The following is a 12,204-nucleotide window of genomic DNA, read 5'->3' as shown; positions in this document are numbered from 1 at the left end:
GAAAACAAACCATGGTTTGTTCAATCATCTGCCAGACAAATCCTGGGTAGGGCAACAAACCATAGTTTAATTAAACTATAGGTTAGTGTTACGTGTGAACCAGGCCTGTATTGTTGTGTTCCTGTTGTAATGCAATGTATCTGGGGTTGCTTAGTCTTGAATGGCCCATTAAGACCCATTAGCTTTACAAAATACCTGCTCCTGGTGGAGATGAAAAGTGCTGGAAATAGTTTGTGGATGTGAATCAACACAGCTGCCTGCATTTTTGGACTCTCCTTGGGGATGCAGCTATGCAGACTGTCATCATGAGCACCTGCACTTCAAAATGTACAACTACACCACTGTCCAGGAATGGAAAAGAGGAGAAGAAGCTTGGTGCCAGAAGCTTCTCCTCGCTTCCATCTCTCCATCTGAGTCTGGAGCTGGCTTGGAATGGAGACAGGTAGTGGGCTCATCTTACCTTGCACATATGTTGTGAAATGCACTTCATCATCTCCTGTATCGCAGGTAAAGATGCCACTGTCCCCTGGCTCAGCTTGTCGGATGGTTAAGCTGCGCACCAGCCCTTTACTGTTCATCACTATGCGTGGCCCAGGGTAAAGTGGCCGCATGCTTTTCAGCCACTGGACAGAGGCCTTCTCTTGGGAAAGTCGGGCAACCAATGTCATGTTCTCTCCTTCCTGGACCTCCACAGGCACCTGGGCATCATTTTTATTCATAATGCGCACAGGGGGTGCTGAAAGAAAGGAGATGTCTTGGTAAGCAAGGCTGGGTGTGTTTTGCTATCCTATGAAAGTACTGCCGGAGCCAGAGCCAGCATGAAGGGAAGCAGCAGATTTGGGGCTACTACTGAAGGGCAGGAAATCATCAGGGATTTTTTTAAGCTGTAAAAAGAGCTTTATTTAAACAACAACCGCAAGTAACATATTTTTGCCTTCGACGGTTATTTTGTAATATCATTTTGATGCAGAATTACGATTGCCTGGCACAAATTCATCATTTTCAGACAGCAATATGTGTGACTTCCTTCTGTTCATTATTAACATTTTGTATGCAGATGAGGTCCTAGACAAAGAGTTAAGCCTCACAAATTATTATTATTAATTATTATTATTATTAACCACATTGTAGAGTGCAATCTGGATTTTCTGCTCAGGAACCAAATTTTCTTAGGCTGTCTCTCTATATAACCACAGAAGTTTCTGTTTTGTGATAACAGAATCTCAGCTTCCATTTTATAAAATAAAATGTTGAAAACCAAGTTTCTACACCTTGCTTTTTATTTCAGCAAAGGCAGCCTTATAAGTCAGCCCTCCCCAACCTGGTGGCCTCCAGATGTGTTGGACTACAGTTCCCATCATACCCATTGGTCATGCTGGCTGGTGATGGGAGATGTAGTCTGACACATCTGGAAGTCACAAGGTTGGGAAATGCTGGTGTAAGCCAAGTAGAATATAAGCCAGAGTGGGACAGAGTAGGAGTCAAGGCTCAGTGGTAGGACTCCATTGTTACTCCTCATTATCTCCAGAAACAAATTGAGACAAATAAGCACATATAAGCAAATTTACTTAATGTACCCAGCTAACACAGGCTGCAAAATTCCTCTGTCCTTGGTGAGAATTTGGACCACAATAATTATGTTGCTCAAATGTACACATGATAGGGAGGAAGCGTCAAGTCCTCCAGCAAGGGGTGCTATACAGAATGGACCTGAGTGTTTGCCTAAGAAGGAATTCACAACTACTCTAGAAAAGTTTCCAGCTGTCTCCCCTGTGCCCTGCATTATCCCTTTGGATTCCTCCTCCTCTCCTCTCAAAAGGGCACAACGCCCAGTCCCAGATGCTGGAAAGGACACTGCTGCCGCCACTGCTTGCTGGCACCTCACCTCCTTGGCAGAGCCAGCTGGGATATTTCCCAGCTTCTCCTCAAGGCACCTGTCCTGGTAGGGTCAGGTCCTGCCAACTCCCTCCCTCACACTTAAAAAAAAACCTCTGGTCAATAAAGGCCTCCCCTTGCTCTCAATGAGGGCAGCAATTATTGGCAGAAGGTAGAGGCAGCGGCGCCTGGGAGTCTGCCGAAGTTAAATTTAACCCCCTCTTCAGCAGAGTGCAGACAGAGAGGCAGCCTGCTCCCTCTGCTTGTCATGTGCCCCATTCCATGACAAGGTTCCTCTGGGCCTGGAGATGGGAACAGAGCTCCAGCTTCCTGCACTAAACCTAAATGCTGCTCAGAAGCCTTGGAGACACCACCAGCAATTACTGAGGCAGAACCCATTTCCTTCACCTACAGCTTCCAGTTATTCTTCCTGAGATATTTTATTAATAATGAAAAAGTAATGATACCTAGCACTTATAAAATGCTTCAAGGTGTCAAGGTGCTTCAGAGATTTTATCTCAGTAATCCTTATAAACAACCCTGTAAAATGGCTTATTATTGCCATACTCAACTTGCAGGGTTGAGGATGAGAGATACTGGCTTCCCTAAGATTACCTTAAGAGTTCATGGCTGAGGAGACTGTTGAACCAGGGACTTCCTGTCTCATATCTCATGTTCTTAACCATTACACAATACCAGCTCTTGAGCTTTCCCTCCAGCAAAGAAGAAATGGTATAAGCAATGTTTTTGCACCTTCTGCCCCTCTGTGCTTCCCACTTCCAACCCCAGCCCTAGCCTGCCAGTTCTCTCTCTGTGGAAGTCTCACCTGCCACTTCTACTCTGGCCTCCATCCAGTCAGTGCCTGCATCACACACATAAGAGCCTGAATCTCCCGGTTTGGCCCCAAGGATTGTGAGTTGCCGGTGGCTTCCATGGGCTTCAATGCGAATACGCTTGCTGGCTATTAGCTCCTCTCCGTTTCGCAGCCAGCGCACAGCAGCACTGGGTGAAGACACCTTGTAAGCCAAGACTAGAGCTTCTCCTGTTGCCAAGGAGTGGTGTTCCGGCACCCCTGTGTTTCCCACGATGGAGATGGGAGGCTCTTAGGAAACAGAGAGAGAAAAAGAGGTGTCATGATACAAGGCAGAGACAGGGCTTGCTGGTCTAGAGGAAGGCACACACTGCCACCTGTCAGGTAGTCAGGAAAAAAAACCCAACAGCTAAACACAGACATCAACACAAATGAGGCAGCCAAGCATAAAGAGCAGGCGAACAAAGGAACACCACACAAAGGGGGTGTGAGGAAGGCAGCACTGTGCTTTTCTGATCCAGCAAAGGAAGAAGCCACAAGAGTCAGGCCCATCTCACTCTCACTGTCCCCAGCTCATCATGAAGCAGGCAGGCCCAGGTTCTAGCAGGGCCTAAGACACCTTTAAATGGTCAGGGCCTATAAAGCTCCATGGCAGCACATTCCCATGGATCTTAGCTCAGAGGAAGGAAAAGTTGCACTGGTTACCAGTTGTTTTCCGGGCCAAATTCAAGGTGTTGGTTTTGACTTTTAAAACCCTATGTGGTTCCGGCCCAGCCTATCACAAGGAGCGCCTCCAGCAACACCAGACAGGCTGCTTAACAAGATCAGCCTTGGATGGCCTTCTCTCTGTCCCATCAGCCAGGACAGCTAGACTGGTGAGGATGAGGGAGAGGGCCTTCTCTGTGGTGGCCCCCACTCTGTGGAACTCCCTCCCTAGGGAACTCTGCCATGCGCCCTCTCTAATGAGCTTCCACCACGCACTGAAAACTTGGTTATTCAGGCAGGCATTTGGGGTGGGTTAGAGTATTTTTAAATAATGTTTTAATGTATAATTTTACTGTTTTAAATTGTACCATTGTACATTGCCTAGAGCGGCTGGGTGACTGACCAGATGGGCGATAGATAGATAGATAGATAGATGGATGAAAAGGTGAGCTGCTCTACAAGGGGCAGGTAGGCAGTTTGCTTTGGAGCAATGAGCATCAGATTGCTTAGACAAGCATGTCAGCGTACCTGTCAGGGTGGAAACTGAGCCCAGACAGCCTCAGAGCAGTTCGGATTCTGAGGAGGAACAGCTATCCGTGGGAGAGGGGCCATCTCATCCCTCACAGGCTCAGCACCTGACAGAGATTCCTCCTGCCAGCATTCCAGAGATAGAGAGCGACCCGGGTAATGAGGGAATGCGGGAGGGGGGCTTCTTAGACGCTCGACGCAGATGCAAAGAGTGACAAGCGATGGAGGGCGCGGAAAGGAGGCGTAGCGCCCGTTTGGCGCGCCAGCAACGGCCACCTCCCATGGACCCAAGGGCAAGAGAGAGGATCTCTCCCTAGCCCATAAGTTCTGGGTCTTCAAGTGGCTCTCTTTCAAACGGGGATCAACTGACTACTTGAAGCTTAGGCTACCCTGCTGTTCCTTGCTTTAGTCGCTGGTGATTAGCATCTGAAAGAGTCATTAAGTTGTAAAAGGATTAAAGCTTTGAAAAGAAATCCTTTCCTCTGCGTCTTGAGTTGGCTATTGGAATCTACTGGGAGAAGCCGCCAGAGCGCTCCTGACAGTATCACTACCTGTCATTTGCAGCCACTCACTGCCCAATGCAATCTGTCACACTTCCCATGGAGTGATCTGGGTTGCTTTCTTGAGGGGGCAACTATTCCAGATCCCACAACAGTCCATAACCTGTCAGGGGCTCAACCCTTGTATTTTTCTGCCACAGCTACTGTCTACTCAGGTGCTGCCTGAGTTTCCATATCAACCAGTCAGCACCCAGCTCTTAAGAACATCCAAAGAACAATACTGGATCAGACCAAAGGCCTATCTAGTTCAGCATTCTGTTCTCACAGTGGCCAACCAGATGCCTCAAGGGGAAACCAACAAGCAGGACATGAGGACAATAGCACCTTCCCACTCATATTACCCAGCAACTGGCAAACAGAGGCATGCTGCCTCTGATACTGGGGGCATTATATAGCCATCATGTCTAGTAGCCATTGATAGTCTTATCCTCCATGAACAGTGGTTGGAGATGGGGTGTCATCTCTCTCCACAACCAGTGGAAGTGGAAGAAATTATTTAAAATAAACAAAAATTATGTGCATTTGCTTATTTTCATAATTAATACAAGTTGTAGAATTCCCTTTTTCTTGGCACCAAATTTTGATTGTTGTTGGGTTGTTGTTTTTAAAGCACTAACTATCCACAGCCCTGATTATTACTATAAAACCCAATGGGAACTCAAGGTATCACTAGGGATGATGGAAGATTTGTTTCAAAGGTCCAACAAGTTCTGTTTAAAGGATAAACATTATGTTCTGTCAATGGCATTTCAGATCAATTGTGGATGAAACTCTGTGAATGCTAATTACGTGCATGTTGGTGACAGTGAGAAGAAATTAAATCTTACTGCAATGAGTAGGCAAGGCAATAAATTACAGGATATGGCTTTTCCTGTGTTTCCTTTTGTAATGTTATGAGGATCCCTCCAAGATTCTACTGAACAGAGACATCAAGAATTGGTGGGCAAGGCAACATGATAATAGCAGCCGGAATAGTAGTTTCCGGAAACGGGAAACAAAGGTAATGACTGTGAATAAAATGACCTTTTACAAATGTATGTGGGAGGACAAATTCCCATCTAATCCTTTTTTTCCCCATACTGAATTTAGGTTACTGAAATAGTATCAAACCAATCTCTACGCTGGAACATGATGCTCTTTCCATCTTATGAACTGCATTCTTGCACTGTAAATTTTATGTATGTATGTATGTATGTATGTATTTTAAAGGCAATTGCTAATGAGTTTCCTTTCCCCCTCCCTCTCCCATCAGGCCCAGGCCTTACCCTCCACTGTGACATAGAAGATGAGGCTGTCGTCACCACTGTCACACAGATACTCCCCCGCATCACAGCGTTCTGCTCCCAGAATCACCAACGAATGGCGTGTCCCATCCTGCTCTAATCGCACATGGTCCGTGTCCTGCAACTTCTCCCCGTCCTTGTACCACTTCACCTCTCCCTTAGGGCAAGACAACGTCACTGAGAGTGCCAGGTCCTCCGAAGCCAGGCAGCAATGGTGCGTTTGCAGCTCATCACGCCCCACAATCTGCACTGGGGGGTCTGCCAGCACACAGAAAGGTTCAGTTAACTTTTTGCCGATCGTCTATCCAGCAAACACTTCCATGGTACTCTTAACATGCAAAGCACTTTGCAATCCTTAACACATTCATCCGTACAACAATCTCCCTACCCCAAGAGACAATTCTTCCTTGTTTTACATAAAACATATCCTAAGTGCTGTGTAATTCAAGAGGAAATGGAATGAAGGGAATTAGCTCACTCTGGGGACCTACACTCAAAGGAGATAACCAATTCTGTATAATTCTGAGAGATCCCAAGGGGCTCAGGGTGTATTTTACATGTGACCTGGGGATAACATGCCGCTAAGAGAGTGTAGAGTCAGTTCAGGTGCCACTACAGAAGGACTAATGGGGCTTGCTCACAACAGCACGAGAGCAAAGGATCCTGGCTCAGCAAGAAATGTAACAATCAGTGCCGGTTCCAGGTTTTGGGGAGCCACTGGGCGAAAACACCCTCACTAGGCCTCATTAACTCCGTGAGCCTGCTCCCTCACCAGGGTCACCAGTTGCTGCTGCTCCTTTTCCTCATAATTTCTACCCTCTGCTTGCTTGCCCAGCAGAGAGCCAGCAGGCTGCTACTTCTTCTCACCACCATGGTTTGCTTGCTTGTTTGCTCAATCCCTCAGGCCCAGAGCAAGAGATGGATGAACAAGCAAGTTTCAGTGATAAATTGGCGAAGCAGGTCCAGGGGGTTCTTGTCAGTGGGCCCCTTGATGAGGTGTGGGCCCTTGACAGGCAAACGACCTTGATGCCAGCCTTGATAATGATGATTATTCCATTTTTTATAACGTAATGATGATTATCTGCTTTCTACTGTCATCACTTTGGGCGTTTTGAGCCAATGGGCATGCAGAATAGAAGCTTAACTGTATGTGAGATGAAGGGTATTGCCATTTTCACATGTGAAGCTTAAATCATCATTGGGCTTCTCTCCCACGGTTTATGTGACAACTGATCACTGTCTACGCAGAAGAGACAGTGAAGGACAGGCATTTCTAATGAGAATGAGCATCTTGGCAAATGTAAAAACCTACATTTGCATTTCAAACCCAACCAAAACAACAGCCCTTTAAACATGTGTGAAAATATATTGCCCTTTTACACCAGCCTTCTCAACCCAGTGCCCTCCAGATGTGTTGGACTGGTCATGCTGGCTGGGGATTATAGGAGTTGCAGTCCAATACATCTAGAGAGCACCCAGGTTGGGAAAGACTGTTTTACACAGAGCTCCGTGTGGTCTCCCATCCACACACATTTTCAGCAGAGACCATAGCATGAAGTGCTCCATCTAATTTACTAGCTCTATGTGAAAAAACTTTTAAGGATGCCCAACTGTCTTGGGATTGCGCCCTGCTTTTTATGTTTCCTCCTTGTTTTCATTAGATACTGTAAAACACAAGTGGCTGCCAAGCTAAACCCTCTTTTGGTTATGAAACAATTTCCCTTATCAAATGTGCATCAGAGCACACATTTTCCTCAGTTGTGACTAACACAGTTCATGCAGGCTATGCAGTCTTCCTCCATTTCAGCTTTGTTCATTCAAGAAGGGGTCCTTCAGGACTGATGTGCTTTTTTCCTTCCTACCTCCTCTCCAGAACCTCAGATTCAAAGAACATCCTGTCTCCTGGCCTCCATCTCATCTGGATATGAATTCTGAGAAATTGTACGATAATCACTTATGTACTGAATAAACCGAAAAACAAAACTACTGCCAACAAGACTGCAGGCCACCGCCACAAAGGCAGCTCCATCTAGAGGCCAAAATAAGCCAGCGCAGCAGAGATTTTTCTGTGAAACTCCTTTTCTCCTCACAGAGCGCCAGCTCCCTTTTCGTTCTGACAGTATTCCCATCCTGTAGTAGCACTGGCGTAACTTCTTCAGCTTCTGCAGTAGCCGGTCACTCCATTTCACTGGGAATTAAGTATTCCTGTTTCCCCTGGGTTTCTGCCCAAAACATACTTGGTGTTGAAAAAATATGCTGTAGCTATATTCCCAACACTTAATTTCCTGCCTAAAATGTGCATCTCCTGCCCTGGTAGCCTTTTAACTGTAAAGCCCATTTCAGAGCTGGCTGTGAGATTAATCAGTGATACAACTGGCACGACAGAGTTATCATTGTGCCTAAACAGCCAGAGTCGCTAAACCCTTGCAACAAACATCACCATTTTAAATAGGTACTTCCTGTTGCACTTCCTGTTTGCTAGCTACTGTTGTTTATCATAAAGATGTGTGGAAACACCACAGAAAGACTGTTGACACCACAAGGGGGTTCTGTCTGAGGAAAATGACCCCTGAATCAACGCTATTCATGACCGCTTTGCGTACCCCAATTTAAGAGTGCCAGATGCACTTATACAAGGTTTCCATTTTAAAAAGCAGGTCCACAGCTCTGTTAATAATAGCTCCTCTAAGCCAAACATGGGTGGATTGGTGGTGGTAGTGGGAATCCAATTTTACACCTCAAGAAAGTACAGGCAAAGTGCAAGTAAATGAAATCCCCTATAAATGAATTAATTGTACACAGTGGCCTCCTTGGGCACCCCAGCTGCTGCCTTGGAAAGAAGACTCAGCTGGGCCTTGAGCAAAGATACCTCAGGAGAAGCAAAAAAAATTAAGCAGTCAGGTGGGAGGGAGAATAGGGGGGGTGGGGGGAGGTCTGCAGCTCAAACCCACATTGTGTGACATCACATAGGAATGCACCAAACTGATGTCAAACCCTGAACATCACCTCTGCAGTGGCATAATCAATGGTATGCAACTAGAAAGCATATAAGTCCATTTTAATCAGAAGTTGGAACTGGACCTCAAAATACTGCAGTTCAAATCCTTTAGCAATGCAGCCACAGCTACTCCACCTGCTGCAGGGGAAAGTAAAACAATAGCCTTTCAAGAGACCTTGGAATGGCCATAGCTCAGCAGCAGAACACACTGGCTCAGAGCCATTGTTGGATAGTGGTTAGAGTATTGGCCTAGAACTGGGAAGACGCAGGTTCAAATCCCCCCTCAGCCATGAAGTTCACTGGGTGATCTTGGGCCAGTCACCATCTCTCAGCCTAACCTACCTCACAGAGTTGTTGTGAGGATAAAATTGTGGTGGGGGGAGAATGTGTACTGCCTTGAACTCCTTGGGAGAAAGGCTGGATATAAATGTAACAATAAACAAACAAATAAAAATAAGCAGATGCTTGACATGAAGAAAGTCCCCAGTTCTGTCCCTGGCATCTCCAGGCAGGGCTGGGGAAGTCTCCTGTCTGAAACCCCAGAGAGCTGCTGCCAATCAGTGTGGATAATACTAAGCTAGATGAGCAGGTGGTCTGAACTGGTATAAGGCAGCTTCCTATGTTCCTAAAGAGGCCTAACACTACAACACCCAAGTCTGTCAAACAAAGTGGCTCATTTTCTTAGAATGTCACAAATATGTTCATTCCCTTCATATCCTATGTGAACAAACCCTCTCCATCTGTAACGGTTCACTGAATTCAGGAAAAAAAACCTTTTCCCAGGAGAATACCATACGCCCCCTGCTAGGCAGGGGCTGCCTATCTAATAATATTTCAGAGCAATAGAACCATAGGGGCTGAACAGGCCCCAAAAGTCTCCTACTTCAGCCTCAGCCCTGAGGCTGAATCCAAAGCACACACTAACCTCTCCCACTGCAGATTTAATCTACCACAAGAGAGTGCAACACAGATATAGAACAGGCCTCACATAAGCAATCTAGGCAGGATGGCTACCTTTGCCTTGGACAAGGGTTCCATATCTTTAATGGCTACAGCATTCCTTATCACTACATCTACATGACAAGAAAAGCTTCACCTGTTGGTTTTTGCCTGTCATCCAGTTGCTATAGGCACAGAGAGACCCTGCCCATACCATAAAAGATATCTATGGCAATCCTAACATAAAACAGCTCAAGCAAGTGAAATGCGCCATGCAGAAACACCAACCAATCTGAGCTGGAGATGGGTCCTGGGGTGTTTGAATCCCCTCCCACCCCCAAATATAGTGATCCTTTGGATTGGCTGTGGAAAACCTCAGGCATACAAGCCATGTTAGACCCCTTCCATCTGCAACTCTCTAGGGACCTGGTGGAGAGCTTTTTATCTGGTCCCAGCCACAACCCTATGGGCTGTGGGGTTTAAAAAATCTGTTTCTAGAGAACATTTTCTACAAATGAATACAGCCGGGGGGTGGGGGGAGAGAATGCCCCCTTCCTTCCATTCATCAAAGCTTCTTCTACCATGCCACTGCTCTGTACATATTCTAAACAAGCTGATGCTTATGATGGAGAGGCAGGGAGGTAGTGTGTGTGCGCGCATGAGAGGAAGAGAGAGACCAGGTTTGCATATCTCTATGTATGAGACAGAACACACATAGTTTGTGCCTAGAAGTTCATGCCTCAGACTGTGAAAGTTCACATTTGTGGTCTTTGACTCTGAGTATGATGCCACCTTCATTGCTGAGTATCCCTAGAAGAAATCCTCACACCTCAGGCACATCTCTAGTTATGGCAGTCTTTGGAGCTTCGGAGAAATAGGAGAAAACAAACAGCACAAGATACCTTGTTGCCTGAGGGGCAAACTAGATGTTACTTTAATTCAGGGGTGCAGAACCTCAGGCCTGGGGCCCACATCCAGCCCTCTGGAGTTCCCCAGATGCCCAGCCCCTTTCCCACAACCACCAATCATTTGGTGGTTTTCCCGGCTTTTGTGCAGTTTTTCCCCATTCTAAAGGTTTGAAATGCCTCTCCTAAAGCTGAGTTATCAGCAGGAAAAGCTGTAAGGTAAAATATGATGGCATATTTGGCAATTTAGGCTCTGCCCCTTTTTTCTTTGGCCCCAGCCACCACTGGAATGCGGCCCCTGAAAACTTCTCCAAAATAGAATTGGGCCCTTGGGCTGAAAGAGGTTCTGTACCCCTGTTTCAATTGCACAGGAAATGTATGTTTTTCTTTATAGGTGTAAGGGGGTGTAGAATTGCCATTGGGACCTCAGTGAACTGGGAGGTTTAACTCTTCCCTTCCCAGCCATGTTCCCAATGTTCCCTGCGTGGCTGTGGGAACTATTTTTCTAAGCCTCAGCCATGGCGGGGTGGGGGTGGTGGAGAGATTTTCATTGGGATCTCAGATGGGGCGGGAAGGGTTAAGCCTCTCCTCCCCAGGTGCTGTGGTCCAGATGACAATCAGCCACCCCAAGCCTGTAATTAAATAAAGGGCGGGGGGACGCAGACCTAGTTGCGTGCTATGCATTTAGCAAAACATGTGCTTTGGCCCTCAGGCAGGAAATCCAAATGATGCTCTTCCATGTTAAATATGATGATGATGATGATGATCATTTTGATTCTTAACTTGTATCCCCAAATCCACCATGTAAAACTTGCCATAGGTGGGGCCAGCTATGAGAAAACCCCAAGTTATGTGCAGTGCCTATGAAACTGCAAATGTAGCCCAAGGTTAGAGCAACATGGGCAAACTGTCTGTGGGCAATGAATGATGTGCTCACAGAACTGGTAGTGGGAACACTGAGACTCCAGCAGTGTACGAATGCAGAAAACTCAACGAAAACCTGGTGCAAGCAGAGGAGCCAGCAATCCAGTGCAGTCATATCCAAACTAGCAGAAAATCACAAAAAGCCAGTGTTCAGAGCAAACACAAACATTTCCCGAGACCTGGCTTTTACTGGTCAGTGGCGTTTGCACTGTTCTTCAGGCATAGAATATCCCCAAGGTTATACAAGGCCAGATCTCAGGCCCAGTTCTTTCAGAAATAGTACTTTCCTGCCTCTGCTTGCATTACCAGTTGATAACACGTCTGGGTTTAGGAGATAACGTCGTACTGATGCCTAGAGCGCTGGCTTTGATAACTGGATAGCCGGTACTCCTTCAGGAGCTCTGGGGCAATTTTGCTCAAGCTCTGTACAGCAGGCAGTGCAAGGAGCTTGGCTCACAGGTGAGAGGATCTGGGATGGATCAGTATATTGAATCCATCCCACCAACATTGGCTAGGACCTCCACCCAACTACCACCCACCACCAACACTCTGATCTCAGCTCCCTTCCCTGGTGGTGCCAGGGTCCCTGAGTACTGCACTCACCAGACACCTGGATGGTGAAGGTCATGGTATCATCAACAGCGTTGCAGATGAATTTCCCAGAATGCTCTGGGCC

General features: G+C 46.6%; 1 protein-coding gene across 1 annotated transcript in view; it reads right to left on the bottom strand.

The window, feature by feature from the left end:
* The window catches only part of OBSL1 (obscurin like cytoskeletal adaptor 1), a 73,274-nt gene that overhangs the window by 17,393 nt on the left and 43,677 nt on the right, over nt 1–12,204 (bottom strand). Inside the window, exons 19-21 of the mRNA XM_084859368.1 lie at nt 5,745–6,020; nt 2,702–2,977; nt 461–736 (exon numbers count right to left, since the gene is read on the bottom strand). Coding sequence (XP_084715494.1) covers nt 461–736; nt 2,702–2,977; nt 5,745–6,020 — 828 coding nt within the window. The remainder of the gene's footprint in view (nt 1–460; nt 737–2,701; nt 2,978–5,744; nt 6,021–12,204) is intronic.

The sequence above is a fragment of the Heloderma suspectum genome, chromosome 1, assembly GCF_057233095.1.
Source record: "Heloderma suspectum isolate Gila_16-S chromosome 1, 16-S_ref, whole genome shotgun sequence".
NCBI lineage: Eukaryota > Metazoa > Chordata > Lepidosauria > Squamata > Helodermatidae > Heloderma > Heloderma suspectum.
This window is presented reverse-complemented; position numbering and strand designations above follow the sequence as displayed.